This window comes from Mesoplodon bidens (assembly GCF_964165515.1).
Source record: "Mesoplodon bidens genome assembly, chromosome: 6".
NCBI lineage: Eukaryota > Metazoa > Chordata > Mammalia > Artiodactyla > Ziphiidae > Mesoplodon > Mesoplodon bidens.
The window spans coordinates 9,315,594-9,342,092 of NC_138162.1; the positions used below are offsets into that span (position 1 = coordinate 9,315,594).

General features: G+C 44.6%; 1 protein-coding gene across 4 annotated transcripts in view; it reads right to left on the minus strand.

Moving 5' to 3' along the window:
• MVB12B (multivesicular body subunit 12B) overlaps window positions 1-26,499 on the minus strand; it is a 194,437-nt gene that overhangs the window by 134,675 nt on the left and 33,263 nt on the right. The window contains exon 2 of one of the 4 annotated variants that reach the window (XM_081236904.1): window positions 3,121-3,271. The exons of the other annotated variants lie outside the window; for them this stretch is intronic. Within the exon in view, the coding sequence (XP_081093030.1) occupies window positions 3,121-3,271 (151 nt within the window). The remainder of the gene's footprint in view (window positions 1-3,120; window positions 3,272-26,499) is intronic. 4 annotated transcript variants of the gene reach the window in all.

Consider the following 26,499-nt stretch of genomic DNA (forward strand, 5'->3'; position numbering starts at 1 on the left):
GGCTGCTTGTTTATAGTCTAAAGAGCCATCTTCTCGTATTCAGCTGCAGAAATTTTCCTCTAAGCAGCATTCAAGGATGAAGCCAACCTTGATTTGAGTTTTACAGGACCTGTGCGTGGGACTGCGGGGTTGCGGCTAGTGGGAAGAGTTCACAAGGACACGGGACAGGAGACGGAGGCCGGCCAGGATGCGGCCTCCCCATTCTCTCCAAGATACTCGTTAACGGACCATCAGGGCCTGGGCTGATTCTTCCCTCAGCGGCCTAACAGGTCAGAGTATTAGTCAACCTCCCACACCCTGGCTGGACCCCAACGGGGGATCCCCCAGAAGACTGGGAGCAGGGCCCCTTTGGGGATGAGCTCTGCAGTTGCCACCCCTGCCCCCGCCAGGGCACTCTGGGCACCTCCCTGCTCGTCCTTCTGAGGCTTAGGCTTTGGGGAGCCGTCCTTGATCTGACAAGCTCCAGGCCGTTCTCACAAACTGCCGAAAGCACCTCCATTCTTTACACAAAATGGCCCTGACGCAGCCCCATCCCGTGTCCACACTGCACAGCAGGCCCACGACCTCGGACTGTCACACGCGCAGGGCAGGGGGGCGGGGGGGGCTCCACTGGGATGGTCCCAGAGCCCCGACGGCCACGCTCTCTCAGGGGCCTCTGGAAAGCCCAAAGGCCAACTGGCAAGAGAAAAATGCCTTCTTTCAAACCCAACGATTGTAAGTTAGCAAGTGCAACAAAGGGAAAAGAAAGGTCCTTATTCTAAATACGCAGATAGGTTTGACCTGAAATCTGAAGGAGGAATGGTATGGGGACAATCTCAGGGAACGTCTGCTCCAAGGATGTCACCCTCACAGAAAGAAACACGACGGAACAGGATCAGGTCTTGTCCGCATCTCCCCCCGTTATGGTCAGACATAAAGTTTCTCGGAAAACATGAAATTTGAAGCAGTGGCCCCAACTTCCCACTCGCAAGGATCCCTTTTGCTTTGTTTTCTCCCATGGGTTCCATGTTTGAAAGATTTTTGTTTCCCAAACTGTACTTTTATTGTATTTCCTCAGTTGTAAGATGTAGTCATTTGGGAATCACCCATGGATTTAAAGAACACTCCTTCAGGAAAAAAAGAAATGTCATATCAAAATGCACAAACCTATTTTAAGATGCATCCTGATTTCAGAACCATTAAAATGTGAAAAGATGCTATAGGAACAAAGAAATAAGGGAACCTATGTGGTTTCTCTATAATAAATGCATTATTTTTGATAAATTTTTAAAACTAGAGTGACTGCGGAACACTCAAAGGCTGGGACTCAGAAGGAAGAGAGCTGTGTCCAACCTCCCACGGAAAAGGCAGGCGGTTCAGAAGGGCTTCCAGGCTACTGGAAATTCCACCGAGGGGTGTTATGTACCCTAAATCAAGGCTATTGTTTCCAGGGTTTGAAAATGATGATTCCCTCCTCTCACCCACTGCTAGACTTTTCCCTTTTCTGAATGAGAAGACACCTTGGTAGGATAAAGAGGCCAGCGCAGGAGTGCAAAGGGAGAAAGCAGGCAGTGGACCTGCTCCTTCCTCAGAGGCCCCCTTCTCTCCTTCTCATCGTGGCAGTTACAGTCCTCCAATCTGCTCCTGAGAAACATTCAACACAGACAACCAAAGGCCCAGCTTTGCCCTGAGGCCACGACTCCTTTGCAATGAAGTGAAAATGTGTATCGCCCTCCAACCCCAGCCAAGGGGCGGTGTGGAGGGAGGTGAGGGTGAGAGAGGAGGAGGGAGAGAAAGAGAGGGGGCGGGGGGGGGGGAGAGAGAGAGAGAGAGAGAGAGAGAGAGAGAGAGAGAGTGTGTGTGTGTGTGTGTGTGTCTGTGTGTGTGTGTGTGTGTCTGTGTGTGTGTGTGTGTGTGTGTGTCTGTGTGTGTGTGTGTGTGTCTGGGCAGAGCGCAGCTGCCTGCAGGCCGGATCCACACTGGCGGCCGGCTCCACTGCTAAGCAGGGAGTCGGAAGGCCCGGGCCTGGCTCCCAGCCGGACTAGGCAAGTGGCCATGGTGTAACAGCCTGGGCCTTCGCAGCCCTGGCCTCTGTGGAGCGCTAAGAAGTACCCAGAAGCTTCTTTACAACCCAGGCACGTAAAGGTGCTGACTAACCTAAACTCTTCCCATCCCAAGTTAGATGAGCTACAAGGTAAATGTGGCAGGTGGCTACACGGGCGCGCCTGCAGAAGTTCACGTCTAAACTCTGCCCTTGTGAGCTCAGTCCTGAGTCCCAGGATGGGAGGCTGCAGGGGGAGGAGGAAGAAGTGCTCTAGGCACAGCAGACCCCAACCTGACAGCCCAATGCTTAAGCAAGCCCCCTACCCTGAGGGCGCTGCGGGGACAGAGGGGAGAATGCATGAGACGTGCCTCAGTGCCCACTCAGGACCCCCACAAAGCCAGTGCCAACAGGTCTACTCTAACATGAGGATGTCTGCTCTGGCAGCAAAACGGATATGTAAAGTGACATCACACTACGTCAGGGTTAGAAAAGCCCTGCACCGTCACATGGGGCTCAGCTCCAATCTCCGGTCCTCTGGGATTCCTTCCCCATCCCTGGGACTGGACCTGGTCTTCAGACGCAAATCAGGCACCTGTGTGATTAACGTTTACCTGCCCCTACTGCCCCGCCACTGGACTAAAAGCTCCACCAGGACGAGGACGATGCCTGAGGGCCATTTATCCCCTGCACTAAGCATACTGCCTGATACATACGGGCTCCACCAAAACTTGCTGAAGAAATGAATGAAAGAATCAGCCAGTCAATCTGGAGCAAAGCGTGAAGAACCAAGGACCCTGCCGACTCCTGGAGTGAGGTAATAAGAATGCTAAAAAATGAAATTTCTAGGACTTAATCCCTTGAACTGAGTGTATGTATCCGCTTCAAAATCACCACTCTGAGGCCACATCCCCATTTCAACAATAAGGCCACTTATTCTTTCGGTTCTTATTTGGACCCTGCCTTGTTCCCCAAATGACTAGAATATGTCCAGTGCTGCTGCTGGCTGCAGCGCCCCCAGAGTGTCTGTCACAGGGCTTCACACACTCTTCTCTCACACACTCACACTCACATACACTCTCCCACTCACACTCTCATACCCTCCCTCTCTTTCTCGCATCTTCTCCGGTACAGGAGCTGCCTCTGCGGAGGAGTAGGTGGGCAGTGACAGAATGGACACATGGGTTTCTCTCTCTTCCCTGCCAATATTCTTCTAAGATGACAATCAAAGTGGAGGAAGTACTGGGGCCACTAAAATAAAGAGCAAGAGAGGAGTACAATACAAGAGAGAGGCCATCGGATGTGTGGAGGTCTGGGAAGTGGAAGGTCTGGGGTGTAGCAGAGTGGAGGGGGTGACGGGCGCCCCAGGGCCCCGAGCCACCAGATACCCCTGGGATGAGGGTGGAGGGCCTGGAGGTGGGTGGGTGCGAGTTTAGGGTGAGACAGGCAGACGGGAACAGGCCTATAAACAAAGCCATTAGACTCCCAGATCCCTACCCCTGTTTCAGAAGTATTTTCTACAGAAACGGGACCAGTAGGGCTCAGGGCTCCAGAACACCAGACTGATGGGGAAGGAGGTGAAGGAGGAAGTAAGACTCCAGAGTGAAAGCAAGGGGTAGCTATGCACAGTGAACGGTGACTGAATGGTGGCCCCCTCCAGGCTCAGCCTCCTTCCTGCTTCTGGCACCTCGGCAGCCAGGTGTACCCTCTAAATGCTGGAAATGAACGGATGCATCTCTGGAGAAACTAAAGAGTTCCAGAGAGGACCAGCACCCACAGGCTCTGTGGCCTCCTGTTACAGAGGCCAGCTCCCTGCTGCATCACCCACTGTGCAGCCCGCAGGTCGTCAGGCCTTACCCCACCGCTGGGCTCCGACCCCAGGAGCTAGGGCCTCACTCTTACCTGACAACAAAGGGTCACCAGGCACTGGGGGGAGTCTCAAATATGAAAGACAGGGCCCAAATTATTAGGAAAAGGGGAACTTGAAAACAGCACAGATAATATGAGGAAACAGTGAAGGCTAAGGAACAACCAACCACATCTATAGTTAATATCTTCAGAAGGATGGCTGACTACATTGCAACCACCAAACAAGAACAGAATATTGTGAGAAACATTTTAAAAGGAACAATTTAAGACAACATAAAGAGCTTAGACATAAAAAACTTACGGCTAAAATAAAAAATTCAAAAAATATATTGGAAAAGAAAGTTTAGGAAATCTTCCAGAAAGTAAAACACAAAGATGAAGAGGTTAACTAGAGGGGAAAAAAACTAAGAAAACTGAAGAATCAATACAACATCCAATTAATGAAATTTCCAGAAAGAGAAATAAAAAATGGAACAAAAGGTGAGCCTCCACCTTCAAGAGGTCCTGAGAGTTCTAGCACAGTGAATAAAAAAGCCCCACCCCAAAGCAAAGCAATGGAGAATCCTACCAAATTTGGGATGAAGAAACCACCTTTAAAACTTCCAGAGCGAAAGAATAGGCCACGTGCAGAGGAATGGAATCAGAATGCATCAGACTTCTCACCAGCAACACTGGAAACTAAGAGAACAACCTCTTCAAAATTCCAAGGAACTCTGGAATTCTCCACCTAAACCAACATCAAGTAAGCATGAAGGTAGGATAAAGACCTTTGCAGACGCGCAACAATTTACTAAATTCATCCCTTGCCCACCCTTGAACCTACAGGAGGATGCATCAGCACGGCTGGGGATTAAATCAATAAAGAGGAAACCCTGAGATCCAGGAACAGATCCCACACAGGACAGCCAGGGGACGGCGGTAGCACGTCCGTAGGGCAGGGCCTGGACAGGAGGGAAAGGAGAGAAGGTCGTGGAACAAAGAGAGATGCGGCCATCTCTGAGGGAGGAGGGAGTACGGCACTGTACTCCAGCACTGGGAAGAGATACAGACGGGCACGTGACGGACGTACTGGAGCAGTTACAAAATTAAAAACAGAGGCGTAAAGCTGTTTGAAAACATCATTTAGTAACTAGCTTGAAAATTTTAAAGAAAAATGTTAAATTCTTGTATAAAAATCAGTAGGCACCTAGACAATAAAGCAAATGAAAGAAACAAGTCAAGAACTAATTCCGAGAAAAGGAAAGGGTTACAAGAAAGAGACTCTAGTCCTGGTGCATTACTTGATTCAGTGGTACCCAATGTTTACATGTGTAAACACTGCCCACTAATTTACCAAAAATTGTGATACTGCCTGATAGGGGGAGATTATGAGAAAACTAAACATGAGGATAGGTAGATCAAGAAATAAGCAGTATAGGGCTTCCCTGGTGGCCCAGTGGTTGAGAGTCTGCCTGCCGATGCAGGGGACACGGGTTCGTGCCCTGGTCTGGGAAGATCCCCCATGCCACGGAGCGGCTGGGCCCGTGAGCCATGGTCACTGAGCCTGCGCGTCCGGAGCCTGTGCTCCGCAACGGGAGAGGCCACAACAGTGAGAGGCCCTCGTACCGAAAAAAAAAAAAAAGAAATAAGCAGTATAAACACATTATTTAGAAATATGGAGATGAAGTACCAGAAATGGAAAAATCTAAAAGAGTTGAAAGTAACTGCCTCTGTGGAGTGAAAAATGGAGAGCGGGCAGGGACATGGCTGGGGGCAGCTATATTTTCTTATAAGCCTTTTAGTACGCTGATTTTTTAACCTGTACGTGTATCACTTTGTTAAAAAGAAAAACAAATTTTAATTTAAAAAAATCAGAGAGCTGGGAAAATGTCCCATGGAAGACAGTATGGGGCTATCATTCCTTTTAGAGGAACCATTACTATCAGGACCATCAGGGATGCTCCTACAGCACATGACCTCGGTTCTAGGCATGTCTGTAGTGTGTCCCAATGCGTGACAATGTTCAAAGCCGCATGCGCCTTCTCCGCTGCCGGAGTCCACCAGAGCTAACACGAGGATGAGGAGGGGCTGCAGCCCCAAGGCCAGCATCTGCGAGTGGCAGCCCCCAGTCCTGCAGAACCAATGCCGGGACGTGAACAAGCTGCCTGCCCAGGGCGGGCTCAGCCTCTGCCTCACGCAGCCCAGGCTGCCGACTTCCTTCCTTCTCGGGCTCAAGCTCAGAGGTCAAATTCTGCACCGACGTGCAGCAGTCCCAGAGGGAAACGTGTGTTCAGGAAGCCCTGATGGCCCGCGGGGAGCGGGGCTGGCTACCTGCAGCTGGCTTATGGGGCAAGCCCGTGTGAAGGGATCCTGAGGTTAAATGTAGGAAACCCTCCCGGTCTGCGGACAGGTGGTGGGGCAGGAATTCCTGCCGAGTACTTAACTGTTTGCCAGGCTCTGGTCGAAGCAGGTTATGGCAGTTTCTCAGTGAATCCTCCCAACCACCCAATGGAATGGGTACTATTTACTACCCAGTTTACAGATGAGAAGATGAGGCTTGGAGAACCTCTGTAAACTCAAAGTCATTCACTGGTCAGAGCAGAGGTGGGTCTCCCTGCACCTTGCCTCTCCCTCCTCAGCACCCAGCAAGCAGAGCCCCCCACACGGCCCAGGGAAGGATAGTCAACCTCCCAGGTCAAAACCAGGACACCCGTGGGCCCTGCCTTTGGGTCAGTTGAGAAGCCACGTGCAGACCTCCCTGGATCCAAACACAAAGAACCACCCAGGGCCACTTTAAAGAAGCACCAGCAATGCCACAGTGAAAGGCAGCTGGGGGCACATGGCACAGGTTCAGGCTGAATGCTACAGGGCAGAGAGGGCTTGAGAACACTTCTGGAAGCATGTGGGTCTGGACAGCTTCGCTTTGATGACAGAAGAAGAGAAGAAAACAAACTAATTGTAATGCTGAAATGACTGACTTATTTTGTGAGACTTAAAATTTAAGCTAATAGCCCTAATGGTTTTAAAAGGTCCTGTACATTCAGGCAAGGCCTAGTGTTCTAATTACATTCTTTAACTTGCAGGACATGGGAATACCTGAGCTCACGCACACAGGGGGAGGTGGAGGAAAAGGTACTAGAGGATGTTGTCACCCAAGGACCAAGGAGTGCCCGAGCAGGCAGACCTAGGAAGAGAACACACTTGGGTTCATTTGCTCAGGACCTCGATGGAGAGGTGCATGGACTTATGTGAGATGCTGCACCACATCATCGACGACCCTACTCTGCGGTCTATTCCACTGCATTCTCCACGCTGCGAGGATCATAACAACACCTAACATTTACTGTGTGTGTTCTACGTGCCAGGACCTGCCCTAAGTATTTTATTATCAAATTGTTAGTGTAAGTCACTCATGTAACACAACAACCCTATGAGTTACTGTAAGTGATAATCAGTGACTACCTGATTTTATAGATGAGGAAATTGAGGAACAAAAGGATCTTGGCTAAACAAATTATGGTATGTCTATGTAATGGAACACATATTCAGTTCTTAGAAAGGATGAAGTATGTCTATATATAGAATTATGTCCATAATTTATTAAGTGTGTGTGGGGGGAATCTTTTTACCAAAAAAGCGTATGAGAGAATCCATATAAGGGGGAAATGGGCACACCAATTGCTCCTGAAATGAGTACTAAGTGGTACAGCCTTAAATTACATTCATTTGGTGCTGCATATCAAAAGCCTTAAAGATATATATGCTCTGTGACCAAGGAATTCCATTTTTGGGCAGAGAGTCTGAGGAGATCATCAGTTCTGTGCACAAGAGTGGATCATCATTCGCTCCTTCATATGAGCTTCTGGGTGCCAGACACCGAAGTTGTGCAGAGGACAGAGGGTTGGACAAGACAGACTCGGTCCCTGACCCCACAGGGGTCACATTGTAGACGGGGGAAGATGCACAATAAACAGGTGAACAAATAAACAAATATAAAAGATAATTTTTGGAGGTAATAAGCATCTTATATAAAAGAGGGTAATGGGGACAGTGACTACGGGGATGGAGAGGCTACTCAGGTGGGGGACCGGGGAGGCCTCTCTGAGGAGGTGACAGGAAGATGCTGGCATGAGATCTGGAGACAGAGCTGTGCGGGGGGGCTGGCGGGGTGCTGTGAGGACGGCAGGGGGAGCAAGGCTGATGGGCGACAGGGGCAGAGACAGGGGCTCGGGACTGGAGCCTGGTGGGGGGGAGGGGTGCTGTCTAGACAGTGTAACGGCAAAAGTGGGGAGGGAGTGACGCATTTCTAATGATTACAGGGCACCCTTACAACAGACTCAGCAGGCTTTTCAAACAACTTTGAGGACAGGTATCTACTAACATGGAAAGTTCAGGGGAAAGAATAAGTTACAAAATGGTTTCTACAGTACAATCCCGGAATCTAATTTAAAAAAACGGTACAGATGAATTTATTTACAAAACAGAAACAGACTCACAGATCTCAAAACCAAATTTACCAAAGGGGAAATGTGGGAGGAAGTGATAAATTAGGAGATTGGGATTAACATATACAAACTTACTGTATATACGATACATAATTAACAAGGACCTACTGTAGCACAGGGAACTCTACTCAATATTCTGTGATAACCTATATGGGAAAAGGATCTGGAAATGAATATATATATATATATATATATATATATATATATATATATATATATCCATCCAATTTACTTTGCTGTACTCCTGAAACTAACACAACACTGTAAATCAACTATACTTGAATAAAAATTTTTTTAAAAAAGTACAATTTCATATTTTGTTTTTTAAAAGTTATCTATACAGAAAAGGATCTAGACAAATACAAAGCAAAATATTAACTACTGTTTGGTTCTGCACAGTTGAGATTACGGGTATTCTTTAATGTTATTTTATTCATTATTATTTTTTTTCGTACGTGGGTCTCTCACTGTTGTGGCCTCTCCTGTTGCGGAGCACAGGCTCCAGACACGCAGGCTCAGTGGCCATGGCTCACGGGCCCAGCCGCTCCACGGCATGTGGGATCCTCCCGGACCGGGGCACGAACCCGTGTCCCCTGCATCGGCAGGCGGACTCTCAACCACTGCGCCACCAGGGAAGCCCTAATGTTATTTTTTTAAATGTATTTTTATTGAGGTATAACTGACATACAATATTACATTAGTTTCAGTTATAAAACATAATGATTCAATATTCTATACACTATGAAATGATCACCACAGCAAGTCTAGCTAACATCCGTTACCATATGTACTTACAGAATTTGTGTGTCTGCTATGAGGCCTTTAGAGACCTACTCTCTCTGAGCAACTTTCAAATATGTGATATAGTATCATTAACTACAGTCACTGTGCTGTTCATTACATCCCATGACTTATTTATTTTGTAACTGGAAGTTTGTACCTTTTCACTCTACATAGCGTTTATAATAAGAAAAACAAAAATTAAAAAAAATTAATGTTAAAAAAAAAGAAAAACAACAATTTAAAAGACTTCATTTGATGGGATGAGAACTAAAGATATGCTGGATTTAAACCTGAGAAACACTTTGTAAATCAGCTCCCCAACTAAGCCCCCTGGAGAGGGTCTGTGCAGTAAATCCTTAGAACTGTCAGAGGTCCTTCAATGTCAGTATCAAGTACTCTTGCCCAAAGAGTAGCTCTTGAAAGACAGCTAACCACCGGTTTTTGTCCATCTGTTCACACCCTGGTGTGTTAAGAGAGCCCACCCACAATTCAAAGATGTGCTTGCCAGACAGAAAGCAATCAAAGGGGCCAGGAAATTCTGCAGACATTCCAAAGGAAATATCTGGCAGGCACTAGAAACAAGAGCAACGTTCAAAGGGCTCCTGATGTGTTACATCATCCTCTGCTGAAACACACACACTTGGCCCGGGTCAGACAGTGGCCAACCGTGGAGCCCCTTAAACCCTTATTCAGACCAATGTGGGCACAACATCCTTCTGGATCCCTAACAGGAGGTGTGCCCAAACGCTTTCTAAAAATGATAAAGTGAAAAGAGCCTTTTGACTTATCTGCTGATGAGCCCAGGAATGCTTGCTTTTCGGTTCTGATTTGATTTGCATCATTTTACTGTTTTGAATCCTGATTGGAGACTCAAGTCTGCCAGGGGTCTTCAGCTGAAATGTCTGATATTTCTTAGCAAGAGAAACGAATGCGCGGCTCTGTCCTGAGCCTGCCACCGCTCCCTCAGCCTCCGGGCTATTCTCTCCACTCACGTCCCAGAGCACGGGCCGAGCTCTCCCTCCTGGAGCTCATCTTTCCTAATCTGCCCGGCGACCTCCTGCGACCTCCTGCCTCCCCGGCTTTGCCCCCGTGGCTCCCTCTCGTCACTCAGGGGGTGGCTGACAGAGTCTCACCCTGCCAGGGCTCCCGGCCCACACTAGCCAGGAGCGAACTCTCTTCTTCCAGGATCTTCCTTTCTGACAGCTGCGTGCATCAAACCTTCTCTAATATGGAGAAGACCATGAGACGGAGGAAAGAACTTGGATTTTTGGAGTCAAAAGGTGGAAACAACCCAAATGTCCATCAACTGATGGACATTTGAGAAACAAAATGTGATCTATCCACGCAATGGAATACTATTTGGCCATAAAAAGGGAATGAAGTACCGACACATGCTACAACGTGGATGAACCTTGACAACATTATGCTAAGTGAAACAAGACAGTCACAAAGGGCCAGATACTGCACAATTATATGAAACGTCCAGAAAAGGTAGATCCACAGAGACAGAAAATAGACTGGTGGTTGCCAGGGGCTGGAGGCAGGGGGAGATGGGAAGTGACTGCTAATGAGTATGAGGTTTCTTTTTGGGGTGATGAAAATATTCTGAAACTAGACAGTGGTGAAGATTACACAACTCTGACTATATGAAAAGCCACTGAATTATACACTTTTAAAGGGTGAACTTTATGGTATGTGAATTATATTTCAATAAAGCTGTATTTAAAAAAAAAACTCTTAGCATAAGATCTGGCACGTGATAGACACTCCAAAACTGTTAGCTCTTTATTATTACTTCTGCTCCTTAAATTTTTCAGAGTACAGAGCCCAAGACCTTGCTGGTAGGACACAATCAGATATCTGCCAGATGGCTGAATGAACAAGTAAAAGAATGTACAGTGTGAAAGATGTACACGGAGGGAAGGGGGCACATCAGGGGCTGCATGGAACGGCCCTCTCTTTATTCCACCCTCCTTGCAGCTGCCGTGGTAACCGCAGGCACAGAGGGGACCGGTTCCTGGTGCTGGGCGGGGCGGGAGAAAGCAAAGGGTCCTGGAGACACCCCTGGAAATCAGGAGCCCTGCTTCTGCATCTGCTGATGGGGAAGGGAAGACACAGGGAAATCAGTTCCTGGGGACTGTGAGGCCCATGAGACCGGAAATGGGAAGGAAACATGGGCAGGGCACTTGGCTGCATCAGAGGGTAATCTCCTCCGCATTCCTGGTGGTCAGGAGAGAGCACCTGGGCCACAAATGCTCCTGCCTCTGCCACCTGCAGCTAGCCACGCCAGGACACAGCCCTGGACTTCCACAGACCCCATGGAGAGCAGCATCAGTGGCCTAGAGGTTCCCTCGTGGCTGGCTGGCACCCAAGTGGAGGGTGGGTTCCTCTCAGCCACGAGCACTCAATCTGTGACAGAGCTGCTGATGACACACCAGTGGCCGAGGCATGAACTACTCAATCGATAGCACGCAGATACCTAGTAATCACTGTGGACCAAAAAACTAAACTAGAGTTCTGCCTCACATAAAAACAAATTCTAGGTGGATTACAGAATAAATGTGAAAAGCAAGACTTTAAAACTTTTCAAAGAAGATGTAAACTATCTTTATGAGTTTAATAGAGGGAATTATTAAAGACATAAACACGTGTATAAGAAAATCCATAAAAGAGAAGACTGATGAATCTTACTATCCTAAAATTAAAAACTTTGATACCACAAAGGTCACTCAAAGAGTGAAAAGACAAGCCTCACACTGTGAGAAATGCATAAATGACAATGGATTAATATCCAAAATAAATAAAGAACCCCTGCAAATCAAGGAGAAAAAGAAATAAGTGAAAAGAAAAATTATATACAATATGTAGAAGCCATATGAGAAAATGTTCACCCACTTAGGAAAATACAAATTAAAAATGACAACTTTATACCATTCATGGTAAATCATTGACTAAACCATAACTATCTGACCAAAATGAGTGGGGCACAACCTGGCACAGCCACTTTGGAGGACACATTTACTATGTTCAGTAAGGGGAAAATGACCCAGCAATTCTGCTCCTCAACTGTTCCCTAGAAAAGAAATTCTTAGCATAACGATATGAGGATATTATTTGCAATACTGTTCATAGTAGTGAATAATTGGCGACAATCCAAATCTTCATCAACAGAAGGGTCAATAAATACATCACAGTATATTCATGCAACAGAATTCCACACAGCCTTGAAGACACATGAACGGGAGCCACACATATCCCCAAGGATAAATCTCAAAAACAATGCTAAGCAAAAAACCAAGTTGAAAATATGTACAGTATGATATGTATTCCATATGATAGCATCTATATAAAAGCAGAAAAGAACATATAAGAATGATAAATACCGAACTCAGTGGTTACTCTGGCACGTGGAAGGACACGTGGGCCTGGAGGGTGCACAGGCACCAGTAACGTTTTGTTTCTTTTATTAAAAAAAAAAACTCACATAAACCTGGTGAAACGTTAAGACTTGGGAAAGATGCATGGCGGTTATGTGGATATTTGTTACGTTATTGTCTATACTTTTGTATATATATGAAATGTTTTGTATCACAATTTGTTTTTTTTTTTTTTTTTTTTTTTTTTTTTTTTTTTTTTGCGGTACGCGGGCCTCTCACTGCTGTGGCCTCTCCCGTTGCGGAGCACAGGCTCTGGATGCACAGGCTCAGTGGCCATGGCTCACAGGCCCAGCCGCTCTGTGGCATATGGGATCCTCCCGGACCAGGGCACGAACCCATGTTCCCTGCATCGGCAGGCGGACTCTCAACCACTGCGCCACCAGGGAAGCACCACAATTTTTTAATTAAAAAAAAATCAGACGATAGAGACCTTAAAAATAAAGGAGTGAGGCATTCAAATACACGCAAATGTGCACAGGAGGAGCGTTTCCAGAGAAGACACAGGAAGGACACTCACTTAAATGTGAACTTCAGGTAAGCAATGAATCATTTTTTTCAAATTTTAAAAAATTTCAAAAATTTCAGACTCAACTGGGTATGCTGTATTCTTATTCTTATTTGCTAAGCCTGGAGACCCAAACAAGGAGGACTGTACTAAGGCTTTGTTTAGCGAAAAACCAGAATGAAACTAAAAGTTGAGCAGTGGGAGGATGCCTGCACAGAGGCCTCAGCCTACACGGACACCACACACCGGGGAGCGGGAACGTGTGTGACCTACAGATGCTGATGTAGGAAGAGCTAAATGACACGTGCATCCTTCAGTAAAGATGTAGCGAGAGCTCACTGCATGATCTAATTCATACTGAGAGGACAAGTTATGAAGCTGTAGTTCTGAAAGTTACTTACATATGCAAATGCAGAGGAGAAGGAAGAAAAAGCCAACGGATGACAGCAGCTAATAGAAATCAGAGGTGCGGTCGACAGGTGCTTGAGCTTTGGCTGTGTTGTTTGATATTTCTAAAATAAGAGGTTTTTGTATTCCTTATTTTATTAAAAATAAATATAATTTCTTGAAAAAGGAAAAAACAAGCCTAGCAGGGTATTTCCAAACTGTTAATAATACGTGTAGGATTACAGAGAAGAAAAGGTAATATTTTTGCTCTTTATTCCTGTAATTCTATATGATTTGGATTTTCTGAAATGAGCTTTTATAATTTTTAAAATGTTATGAAGATATTGTTAATTAAAAAAAAAAAGGCAGGGTTCACTGATTCTCTCTCTATCACGGAATCCGGAGAGTAAGAATTTCATTATGGAGGATGAGTCTGCCAAGCAGAGGAAGGAAAAGAGAACAAAAAAGAAGCTGCTGCTGAAGCCTAGCTCAGACCCTGAAGACCACCCGCTCTGTCCTGGCTAACCATGGCACAGTGTTCCAAAGTCCCTTACTGGCTATGAGCTAACAACCTAGGCCTCACACGGCCCAATACCTACTCTCCTGGGCCAGGGAGGCAGAACACAGCAGCTTAAAACATGGGCTTTGGGCTCCCCTGGTGGCGCAGTGGTTGGGAGTCCGCCTGCCGGTGCAGGGGACATGGGTTCGTGCCCCAGTCTGGGAGGATCCCGCATGCCGCGGAGCGGCTGGGCCCGTGGGCCATGGCCGCTGAGCCTGCGCGTCCGGAGCCTGTGCTCCGCGGCGGGAGAGGCCGCAGCAGTGAGAGGCCCGCGTACCACACACACACACAAAAAAAACCATGGGCTTTGGTACAGGACAGATGTGAAGTCAAATCCTGGCTTTGCCACTTAGTAGCTGTGTGACCTTGGCTGAGTTCCTCAACCTCTCTGAGCCTCAGCTTCTGCCTCTGTAAATGGAGACAATAGGTTCTATCTCACGCAGCTGTAGTAATAATTAAAAGAGACAATTATGAGCCTTGCCGAGCACCCAGAATACAGAAAACACTTCCTCAGTGGTAAATATTGCTGCTCACATTGTATCAGAAGCACTGTGTCCCTCCCGTGCCGCAGTGGGGTATGTTGGCTGACCTGGTTTTAAATAGAGACTTCTACCTATGGGTACAGTCATCACTAGGCTGCAATTCATCCCTTCAGGCCACAAGTCTTTACTTTTCTTTCAGCAAATATTTACTAAGCACTTACGATACGCAAGGCATTGCACCATGCGCTTCAGCATATACAAGTATGAGTAAGACACGGAACCTCCCTCAGAGGAAAGCCAGAAGACGTGATGAATCAGCAAGAGGGCAACACTTAGAGGCCGGAGACCCAGGTTTCATTTCGGCTCATCCACACCTGTTGTGTGATCTTGAGCCCTTGAGCTCTGTAAGGTTGTTTTCTTATTTGTAAAACAAGATTATAATAGTATCTTCATGTGGTCACTCTGTGAAGTAGATATGGAAGCACCTAGCACAGGGACAGACAAAGCACGGATATTCAGGGTGCAGGGAGGTGGGCTGGGGCGAGAGAAGAATCAAAGGCAGCTTTAGGTGGGGGCCTCATAAACCATCAACAGGCAGGAATGAAGCAGAGGAAGAGGGGAAGGCATGGCCCCAGAAAAGACAGGACCAGAAATGACAGGGGCCTGGGTCCTAAGAGACCCACTTGCGAGAAGCTGGGATGGCTGGACTGTGAGAGGAGACACACGTCAAGGTGCAGGAGCAGGGCAGGTGCAGGACTCAGGGCTCGCCCCTGAGCAAGAGGGAGAGTGTCTGGAGAGCTCAGAGCGGGAAGAGAAATTCTAAGAGTGATGCTGAAAGGAGAAAATCCAGAGCTGAGAAGGGAGGGACCAGAGTCCTCCTGGAAGAGACTATCCAGGACACGAATGGTGAGGTCCTGCCCTCGGGTGACAGAGACAGAAAAGGATGATGCAAAAGCTGAAGCAGGGGGAGAATCCAAGAAACTGCCAGACGGGGTGTGGGAGGGGCAGGGGGCTGGGTGGAAGAGGCCCAGGAGGAGTCTGGCCTCTAAGTGGGAGGGAGTTCAGAGCAGGGGCAGCTGTGGGTTGGGGACCTGGCTGGGGAGTTGGGGAGGACACACAAGACAGCTCAGTTTGGGAATATTCAGAGTGAGTGTCAGCCAGCCTCGACCTGTGGGCTTGTCTGCCAGGCAGGTGGAAACGTGGGCCTGGCTGAGGAGCGAGGCTAGCATGGGTGGGTGAGGAGTGGGGAATGGCTGGGCCCCAGGCTGGAGGAGAGCATACAGTGAAGGAGACTGGGTCAGAACCTGGGAGGGGGGGTGGCAGAGATACCACGCAAAGGGGAAATCGGGGAAGAACAAGGCAGGAGAGAGGCGGAATCTCATTTAAGGGATAAGAGTGCTTCACGCAAGAAGGGCTAGAGAAGGATATCTGACGACTCAAGGAAACACTGCGATCGTATAGTAGTAACGTACAACGCAATCATAAGCATGTTATCACATAGACTATATGACAGAATCCCACTACTGCTAAGACACACACACGGAGGGAAAAAAACTAAAGGAGGTACGTCAAAACGTTAACAGCATTTTTCCTCTGAGTGACAGGATTATGAGCCACTTTTTTTCTTCCTTGTACTTTTCTATATCTTCCAAATTGTCTACAATGAGCGTGTGTTAGTTCTAAATTCAGAAAGCGAACACAGTAAGGAAGGAAGAAACTGGTCAACAGCATCCAAAGCTGAGATGAGATCAAGAAGAATAAAAATTAGGAAAAAGCTATCGAGCGAGACACTTAGGGAGCATGGGGCGAGCTGCGTCTGATTTCAGGAACAGAGAGGACAGAAGCATGTTTGTGAGGAGAGGGGAGGGGGAGAGAAGAGGGAGAGAAGGAGAGAGAGTTTCACGGGAGGGGTTTACAGGCAAGAACCAAGGCAGGAAGACGTGGAAGTGAGAACTCCCCTCTCGTGGGGGGATCAATCTTGGGAAGGAAGAGGGGCTCCATGCCTTTGCTCATTTTACCCCTCCTGTCTGGGTCTGTGAGTTGCCTGTGGGCGGGGACTGCACCTGACCATGCCCGGGGCCCAGCGCAGGACCTGCACGTGGTGAGCGCTTGACAAATGACTGCTAATACCTGAATGCTTCCCCTCGTCAACTGCTCAGTCTCTAAAGTTTAAGGAACCCTCCTCCGCACCTAGGAGAGTGTGCTTCTATGAAGGAGCCTGCAGGCCGACTTAGGGAGACTATAGAAATGCTCATTAACAGGCAAGGGCACAGGGCTGAAAGATTCTGGAGACCCCAAGACATCTAAGTGTCTTCTTCAGAACAAGAAGGAAGTTTTTCCATCAAACCAAATCAGTTAACTTCAAGGTAAGACCAAATTATAAGATAGAATTCCTGAATGCAGTTCAACGAGGCTAAGAAAAACAAAACGGGTCTAAGATAAGAGGGCAACATCTTTGATAAAAGGCACTGTTTTTGCCTCAGCTAGGGTGCTAGCAGGATCTGGCTAAGAAAACAGTGAAAACTAGTGATCCTGGGATCAGCAGAAACCCCAGCGACCGTGCGTGGCGTCCGGGGCTTGAGGAAGGATGCCGGCTGCACCCTGGCCCAGGCTCCCCCTGCCCCATGTCACTGGCCCCCCTCTGTCCAGGCTCCACACAGACCACCAGAGCGGGCCGTGGAGGTGCTGTGGGAACCAACCAGCCCACAAAGGCCTGGCTGTGGGCTTCTGACCGGTTTTAACAAAGGCGCCCTGGAAGAGACCCAACAAGGCTAGGAGCACAGGAAGAGTGAAAGTGATAGGATTTAAGAGAAGACAAGTTGAACTCATGCGGCTCATGAGTCACACTCAATGACAGGAGGCGGGAAAGCAAAGGAGATGAACTGGCACTCGTGACTAAGTCACCCTTCTTATTTACTCTATTACTCAGCCCTCAAACCACATTGCCAGCTGTAATTGCATTTCAATTCATGTTTAACACAAACATAACTCAGCTGGATGTTGGCATCCAATATCCCAGACACAGAAAGGCAAAACAGAAAGGAGTCAGTGACTTCAATAAACGCTCGTTGCATGCCTGGTGGAGCACGGACGCAGCCAAGCACCGTGCTGGAGGGAGAGCCTATGAAAGACACCACGGCACGGCCTCCAGGGCCTCGGCTGCAGGGAAAGGGACACGCTAACCGGCCTCTGTAACTAGAGTGGTAAGAGCTGCAATGGAGGAAAGTAAAGGCACTATCATAGCTCAACACAGAGCTCGAACATAATTCCACAGGGAGAGGAACGGAGTGCATGCAACAAAGGCACGGAGACTGGCAACAGCACATCTGGAGAACTATACAGAGTTCCCACGGGCGGGAGGAGGGCTAGAAATGCAGGGAAGGGGCAAATCAAAAAGGTCTTAGATTCCAGTGAGGTCCACCCATTTGATAAACACCCACGGAGGGCTAGCTGCTAAGCATTCAGTAGTAAGTAAAACAATGAACTTGCCTTTGAATCTAAAAACAGAGGGCTGGAGGACAAGTCTAAGCAGGTGAGTAATCTGATCTTTTAGAAAGTTTCCCCTGGAGAGAATGAAGGAAAGACAGGTTAGAATGGAGTTAGGGAGAGGCACTGGGAGACTATTCAACAGGCCTTACAAAAAACAGTGGAGAATATAGAGTTGTTGGACATTTGCTTAGTCAACAGGTCCACCCCTTCTTAAGCCCTTCCCCTCTCACCTGCCCCTCTCCACAAACATCATTCAATGTGCAATCACATAATTTCCTATCGCATAAAGCTCATAAAAAACTTGTCAGCCTAAAACATGATCCAAAGGGTCACGGAACAGCCAAGAAACAGGGTGGGGAAGTAGAAACAATAGAAGAATTCAACGAGGTTGTTGGACATAAGATAAATTTTTAAAAGATTAGTTTTCCTCTATACAAACTGAGAAGCTTCCCAACTTTTTTCGAAGTTTTAAGATAGCTGGCAGAATGTGGGAATTACCTGTTCTTGACAATTTTATAGACTGCTGCCTTAAAAAGAGTTGGGCCAACTCAAAGAGTTGAGTGCTTTTGTTGGTAATAATTCTCTAACGACTTTTCCAATTTCTTCCTTTGATATGGGTTTGTTATGAAATTTCTTCTTAAATAGCAGTAGAAATGATCTAACACATCAAGATTTTCAATTTTAGTTGCATAGGATGAACATAAGAGCTAGACATCATATTCTTTTATAATTTTCAAATGTCCTTATACTCTTACTTTCCTCTTTGCAATCTAAATTCTGCTTATATTTATTTTCTTTCCTTTTACTATTATATTTACCAAAAGTTTATCTATTATGCTTTTTACAAAGAATCAATTCTCAATTAACAACTTTCCCCTCTTTTCTCTTACTTCTAATTTCTCTTCTCTTACGTCATGATTATATCTATGTTATTTCCTTCCATGTGTTCATCTAAGCTACCTGAGCTGTGGGACAATATCAAGTGGTCTATATACATGTAATTAAGAGTCCCAGAGAAAAGAAAGATGAAGAAGAACTATTTTAATAATGACCAGAAATTTTCCAACTGCAAGAACAGCAAAATACACATTCCTTTCAGGAGAAAAGAAACATTTACGGATCATAGTCTAGGATTGGGGTCAATGTAGGCCAATCCATCCTGTAGCCTGTTTGTGTACAGCCTGTGAGTTACAAATGGTTTTTCTATTTGTTAAGGGTTAAAAAAAAAATCAATATGCAATCGAGACCATATGTGGCCCACAAAGCTTAAAATATTTACTATCTGAACCTTTACAGAAAAAGTTTGCTGACTCATGCTAGGCCATAAAACTGAGTTATTCTCTGATGACAAAGAATTAAATAAGATGTCAATAACAAAGGTATATCTACAAAATCCACAAACATATGGAAGCAAGATAACACACACCTCAACAACCCATGGGTCATAGAAGAAATCAAAAGGGAAATCAGTATTGTGAATGGAATTAAAATTAAACACAACATATCAAAATTTGAGGGATGCAGCTAATGCAGAGTTAGAGGGAAATTCACAGCATTACATTGCTTTTGTTGGAAATGAAGAAAGCTCTCCAATCAATGACCCAAACCTCTACTTTTAAAAAAACAAGGGGGTGGGGCTTCCCTGGTGGCGCAGTGGTTAAGCATCTGCCTATCAATGCAAGGGACACAGGTTCGAGCCCTGGTCCAGGAAGATCCCACATGCCGCAGAGCAACTAAGCCCGCACGCGACAACTACTGAGTCTGAGTGCCACAACTACTGAAGCCCGTGCTCCTGGTGCCTGTGCTCCACAACAAGAGCAGCCACTGTAATGAGAAGCCAACACACCACAACAAAGAGTAGCCCCTGCTCGCCACGACTAGAGAAAGCCAATGCACAGCAATGAAGACCCAACAGAGCCAAAAATAAAAACAAATAAATAAATTTATAAAAAAAAAATAAGGGGCTACCCTGGCGGTCCAGTGGTTAAGACTCCACGCTTCCACTGCAGGGGGCGTGGGTTCAATCCCTGGTCAGGGAACTAAGATCCCACAAACCGCACGGCACAGCCAAAAAAAAAAAAAAAAAATGTCCACTGTTTTGGGACTTCCCTGGTGGCGCCGTGGTTAAAAATCCACCTGTCAATGCAGGGGAAACGGGTTTGAGCCCTGGTCCGGGAAGATCCCATGTGCCGCGGAGCAACTAAGCCCATGCACCACAACTACTGAGCCTGTGCTGTAGAGCCCGTGTGCCACAACTACTGAAGCCCACGTGCCTAGAGCCCGTGCTCCACAACAAGAGAAGCCACCACAATGAGAAGCCCATGCACCGCAACAAAGAAGAGTAGCCCCCGCTCACCACAACTAAAGAAAGCCTGTGCATGGCAACAAAGACCCAACACAGCCAAAAAATAAATAAATTTATTTAAAAAAATAAAAAACAAAAATATTGAATCCAAAGTAAGTAGAAGGAATAAAGATAATAAAACAGAAAACAAAAATAATAGAGAAAAATCAATAAAACCAAAAAAGCTAGTTTCTTGAGAAGATTAATAAAACCCAGGCAGCCCAAGGAAGAAAAAAAGAGAGCTGATACTAATTATAATTATTGGGAATGAAGAAGAGGATATTCTACAGATCCCACAGAGATTTAAAAAGATAAGGAGATATTACGAACAACTTTATGCCCAGGCATTGGAAAACTTAAATGGAAAAATTCCATGACAGACACAGATTACCAAAGCTCATTTAAGAGTAGGTAACTTAAGTAGCATTATATTTATTTAAAAACTTGAACTGAAGTTAAAAACACTCCTATGTCCAGATAGCTTCACTGGTAAATTCTATAAATATTTAAAGAAGAAAAAATACCAATTCTACACTAACTATTCCAGAAAACAGATGAGGAAGGAACACTTTCCAACTCATTCTATGACTCCAGCATTACCCTAATACCAAAACCGGACAAAGAAATTATAAGAAAAGAAAACCACAGAACAATCAATATTTCTCATGAACCTCTATATAAAATGTCTTAAAATTTTTTCCCAAACTGATCTAATGATATATTGAAAGGACAACAAAGTATGTCATTTGGGGTTTATTCCAGAAATGCAAGTTTGGTTTAACATCCAAAAGTCAATCAGTAAAGGGACGGGATGTCTGTATGTGTATGGCTGATTCATTTTGTTGTGCAGTGGAGGCTAACACAATATTGTAAAGCAACCATACTCCAATAAAAATTAATTAAAGAAAGTCCATCAGTATATTTCATCATAATAAAAGACAAAAGGAAAAGCCATATGACCATCTACATAGAGGCAGATAAAGTGTTTGACAAAATTCAACACCCATATATGATAAAAACTCTCTAGAAGGGTACTTCCTAATCCTGTTAAAGACTATCTACCAAAAAAAATCTACAGCTAACACTATAATGAAGTGGTGAAACACTGAATGATTTTCTCTTAAGATCTGGAACAAAGCAAGCATGTCTGCCTTCACCACCTCAACTCAATAGTGCACTGGAGGTTCTAGCCAGTGATCTAGTCAGTGAATAAGGCAAGAAAAATAAATAAAAGGCATACAGACCAAACATGAAGAAGCAAAATTGTTTTTATTCACAGACAACACGATGGTCTATGAAGAAAATTTTAAGGAATACTAAAAAAAAAAAAAAAGCATAAGAACTAATCAAGGTTGCAGAATACCAAGTCAATAAACAAAAATGAATTGTTATCTCTCTTTTAAAACAGAATGAATTAAAATGGAAATAAATACCATTTACAATAGCATCAAAAATATGAAATGCTTAAGGAAAAATATAGCAAAAGCTCTTCATGACTTCTACACTGAAAACTAAAAAAAGATTCACGAGAGAAATTAAAGAGGACTTAAATAAATGAAGAGATATACCATGTTATTGGATCTGAAGGCTCAGTGCTGTTAAGATGTCGATTCTCTGCACATTGATCCATACATTTACTACAATCCCAATCAAAATCCCAGCAGGCCTTTCCTGTAGAAATTGACATACTGATTCTAAAATTTATATTAAAAGTCAAAGGACCTACGATAACCAAAATAACTTTGAAAAAGAATAAAGTTAGAGGACTACTTGACTTTGAAAATTATTATAAAGCTTCAATAACCAAAGGGTGTGGTTTTGGCACATAGATATAGAGATCAATGGAATAGAATACAGTGAGCAATATACTTACACATATAAGATTAGCTGATTTTTGACAAAGGTGCCAAAACAATGCAATGAAGAAAGGATAATCTTTCTTTTTTTTAAAAAAAGGGTGCTATAACAATTTGACAGCTATATGTAAAAGTGACACTTGATCCCTATATCATAACACATATAAAAATTAACTTGAAATAAGTCATTGACCTAAACGTAAGAGCTAAATCCATAAAACCTCTAGAAGAGATTATAGAGAAAAGTCTTGACCTGCATTTGGCAAAGATTTCTTAAATGTAATATAAAACACTAACTACAAAAGAAAAAATTAATAATCTGAATTCATGAAACTTTAAAACTTTTGCCTTTCAAAAATACTGTGAAGAAAATAAAAAGGCAATCTAGAGACTGGGAGAAAATATTTGTAAAACACATGTCCAACAAAGGACTTGTATTGATATTTCGAATATACAAAGAACTCTTCAAAATGGATAGTAAGACAAACAGCCCAATTTAAAAAATGGGCAAAAAAATCTGAACAGATACTTCACCAAAGAAGATATACCAATGGCAAAAAAACATAAGGTTGGACTTCCCTGGTGGCGCAGTGGTTAAGAATCCGCCTGCCAATGCAGGCGACATGGGTTCGAGCCCTGGTCTGGGAAGATCCCACATGCCGCGGAGCAACTAAGCCCATGTGCCACAACTACTGAGCCTGCACTCTAGAGCCCCGAGCCACAACTACTGAGCCCATGTGCCACAACTACTGAAGCCCGCGTGCCTAGAGCCTGTGCTCCACAACAAGAGAAGCCACCGCAATGAGAAGCCCACGCACCACAACGAAGAGCAGCCCCCACTCGCCACAACTAGAGAAAGCCCACGTGCAGCAATGAAGACCCAACGCAGGCAAAAAATAAATAAATAAATAAATAACTTTATGGAAAAAAAGCATAAGGTAAGATACTCAAATTCATCAGTGATCAGAGAAATGCAAACTAAAACCATAATCAAATGCCACTACGCACACACTAGAATGGCTAAAATTAAAAAGAATGAAAAAATTAAGTGTGGACAAGGATATGAAACAACTAAACTCTAATGTCCTGCTGGTAGGAATGCAAAATGATATAAAAATTTAGAAAATAGTTTGGCAGTTTCTTAAAAAGTTTAAACATACTTCTACCATTCAATCCAGCATCCAGTCCTAGGTATCTACCCAAGAGAAATGAAAGCATATGTCCACACAAAGACTTGTATCTGAAAGTTCAGAGTAGATTGATTTTTAATAGTCCAAACTGGAAACAACCCAAATAATCATCAACAAGCAAACTGTCATGTAAGTATTCAATGAAGTACTTTACTGTTCATTAACAAGCAAATAAAAACTATTGATATACTCAACAATAGAGATGAATTTCAAAATAATTATTCTGAGAGAAAAAATTCAAACAAAAAATTCCGAGAGAAAAAAGCCAGGCCAAAAAAAGAATTTATCTAAAATTCTAAAAAATGCAACCTAGTCTACAGTGACAGAAAGTAGACCAGTGGTGTCTTAGGAATGGTCTGTGGCAGTGGTGGACACGCTCGTCACCTTGACCGTGATGATGGTTTCACAGATGTATACATACCTACATCAAAATTGATCAAACTGAACACTTAAGATGTATGCAGTATACTGTAGATCAATTTTATCTCAATAAAGCAGTATTTAAAAACAACCCATTTACACTGGAAACAAAGCACATACAGAACTGAAATGACATATGAGGAACACTATAAAACTTTACTGAAGGACATAAAACAAGACCTAAATAAATAGAAATGCAAACCATGTTCCTAGATGGGAAAATTCAATATTGTAAATATATGGATTCCCCTCAAATCAACTTAACTCAGTGCATTTTACTGTGAGTCAAAACATAATATTTTGTGGAATTTGACAAGTTGATTCTCAAGTTCTTTCAGATAGTAGGTTATAATAACCAAAAATTTTGAAAAATGAAAACAGAAAGGAAGGAAATCACTCTATCAGATATCACACATGCTATGAAAACCTTGCAAGCATTATGCTGGGTGAAAGAAGCCAAACAAAAAAGGTCATACATTATATGATTCCATTTATACAGAATATCCAGGATAGGTAAATCGATAGAGACAGAACCCAGATGGTGGCTGCCAGGGACTGGGAGCGGGGAGGCCAGTGACTTTTTAAGGGGTACATGGTTTTCTTTTGGGGTGACAAAATGTTTTGGGACTAGATAGAGGTGATGGTTACACAACACTGTAATTGCACTAAATGCCTCTGAGCTGCTCACTTTAAAATGGTTAATTTCGGGGCTTCCCTGGTGGCGCAGTGGTTGAGGGTCCGCCTGCCGATGCAGGGGACGCAGGTTCGTGCCCTGGTCCGGGAGGATCCCACATGCCGCGGAACGGCTGGGCCCGTGAGCCATGGCTGCTGAGCCTGCACGTACGGACCCTGTGCTACGCAACGGGAGAGGCCACAGCAGTGAGAGGCCCATGTACCGCCAAAAAAAAAAAAAAAAGGTTAATTTCACCTCAATTTTTAGAAAATCAAGGAATTGCTAACTTCAAAAAAATCCACATGCTATAAAATTTCAATAACTAAAACAGTGTGTTATTGTAGAAGAATAGGTTAAATAAATTAATGAAATGGAAGAGAGCCTAGAAATAGTCTGGAAAATTCCCCTCTTTGGGGCTCAAGCAAATGTCATCCTGCAACAAGACTGATCACCAAACTGCTTCCTAAATGAGTTGATGGCTGCAGGCTTCCAGTTATAAGCAAGATGTTGCAACACTGTCATAATGCAGGAGTTTAGATTTAAGCACAAAAGCCAGGGTTGAATGTTAAGGGCACGATTTGCTGTTTGTTAGTGGTATAATTTGACCAAACTGGGGTGCTACCCCTGGCCCTGGGCCTGCTGCAGTGTAGCTGTTGTTATACCTACTGAAAAGGCACATGGGACTCACATCCCAGCCCTACAGGCAAGGCCTATCCACCATTCCTTGTGGATCCCTCAGATCAGCTATCTCCCCCTCAACCCTGGTGGTCTGGCTGAGGGTCGGCAGAGGTCAGAAGGAGACCATAATACAGCTTATTTTTGTTTGCCTCATGTACTGTGTTGTCTACATAAGGGCCCTATCCCTAAGGGAAAAGAAGCTGCTGAGTTCCACCTCTGGGTCAGGAAATGAGCTTTTAGCCAGACTAAAGCACAGCCCTGTGCAGTATATGCAGCGACCTAGCCTACGACAACTGTTGCACATCAGAGAGGTAGAGGGTGGTGCTCGGAACACAGCTACACATCTGGAAAAAATAAGTCAGACCCCACCTTATACTACACCCCAAAATAAAAATCTGGGTATTTAAAAAGCCAAATCAACAAAACAAGATGAAGTATTGGCTCAAAATAAAGCCTAATATTTCTATAATCCTGGGATAGGCAGGCTTTTTCTGTCTTTAATTTTTTTAATTTTTATTTTGAAATAATTTAAGATTTAGAGTTGTTACAAAAATAATACAAAGAATTCCTGTATGGGCTTCCCTGGTGGCGCAGTGGTTGAGAGTCCGCCTGCCGATGCAGGGGACGCAGGTTCGTGCCCCAGTCTGGGAAGATCCCACATGCCGCGGAGCGGCTGGGCCCGTGAGCCATGGCCGCTGAGCCTGTGTGTCCCGAGCCTGTGCTCCACAATGGGAGAGGCCGCAACAGTGAGAGGCCCGTGTACCGCAAAAAAAAAAAAAAAAGAATTCCTGTATACCCAGTGCCCAGATTCCCTAAAATGTTAACATTTTACCATATTTGCTTCTTCTCTCTCTCTCACATATATATGTAACATTTATAATCATATCAAGAGGCACTAGATATTGATTTGTCTCCTTACTGGTAATGTTAACTTGGACCACTTGTTTAAGGTGGTATCTGCTTGGTTTCCCCACTTTTATTCTTTTGTAATTAGTATTTTGTGAGATACTTTGAGACTATGTGAATATACTGTTTCTTCTAAAACTTCTACTTACTAATTTTAGCATCTAGGCAGATCTTTTAAACCTTTAAGTCCAAAAAGAAAAAATTTGACAGATGTGACTACATAAAGTGAAAAACTTTGATTAGATGAACAAACCAAGTTTGATACTATGAACAAAGTTGAAAGACAATGATGGTCTGAGAAAAATATACATAACAAATATAACAGGCAAAGAATTAATAAACAGAATAGATGAAGGAATCCTACAAATCAGTAAGAAAAAGCCAACCAAATGAGTCAACTGTAAAGACAGGAAATTA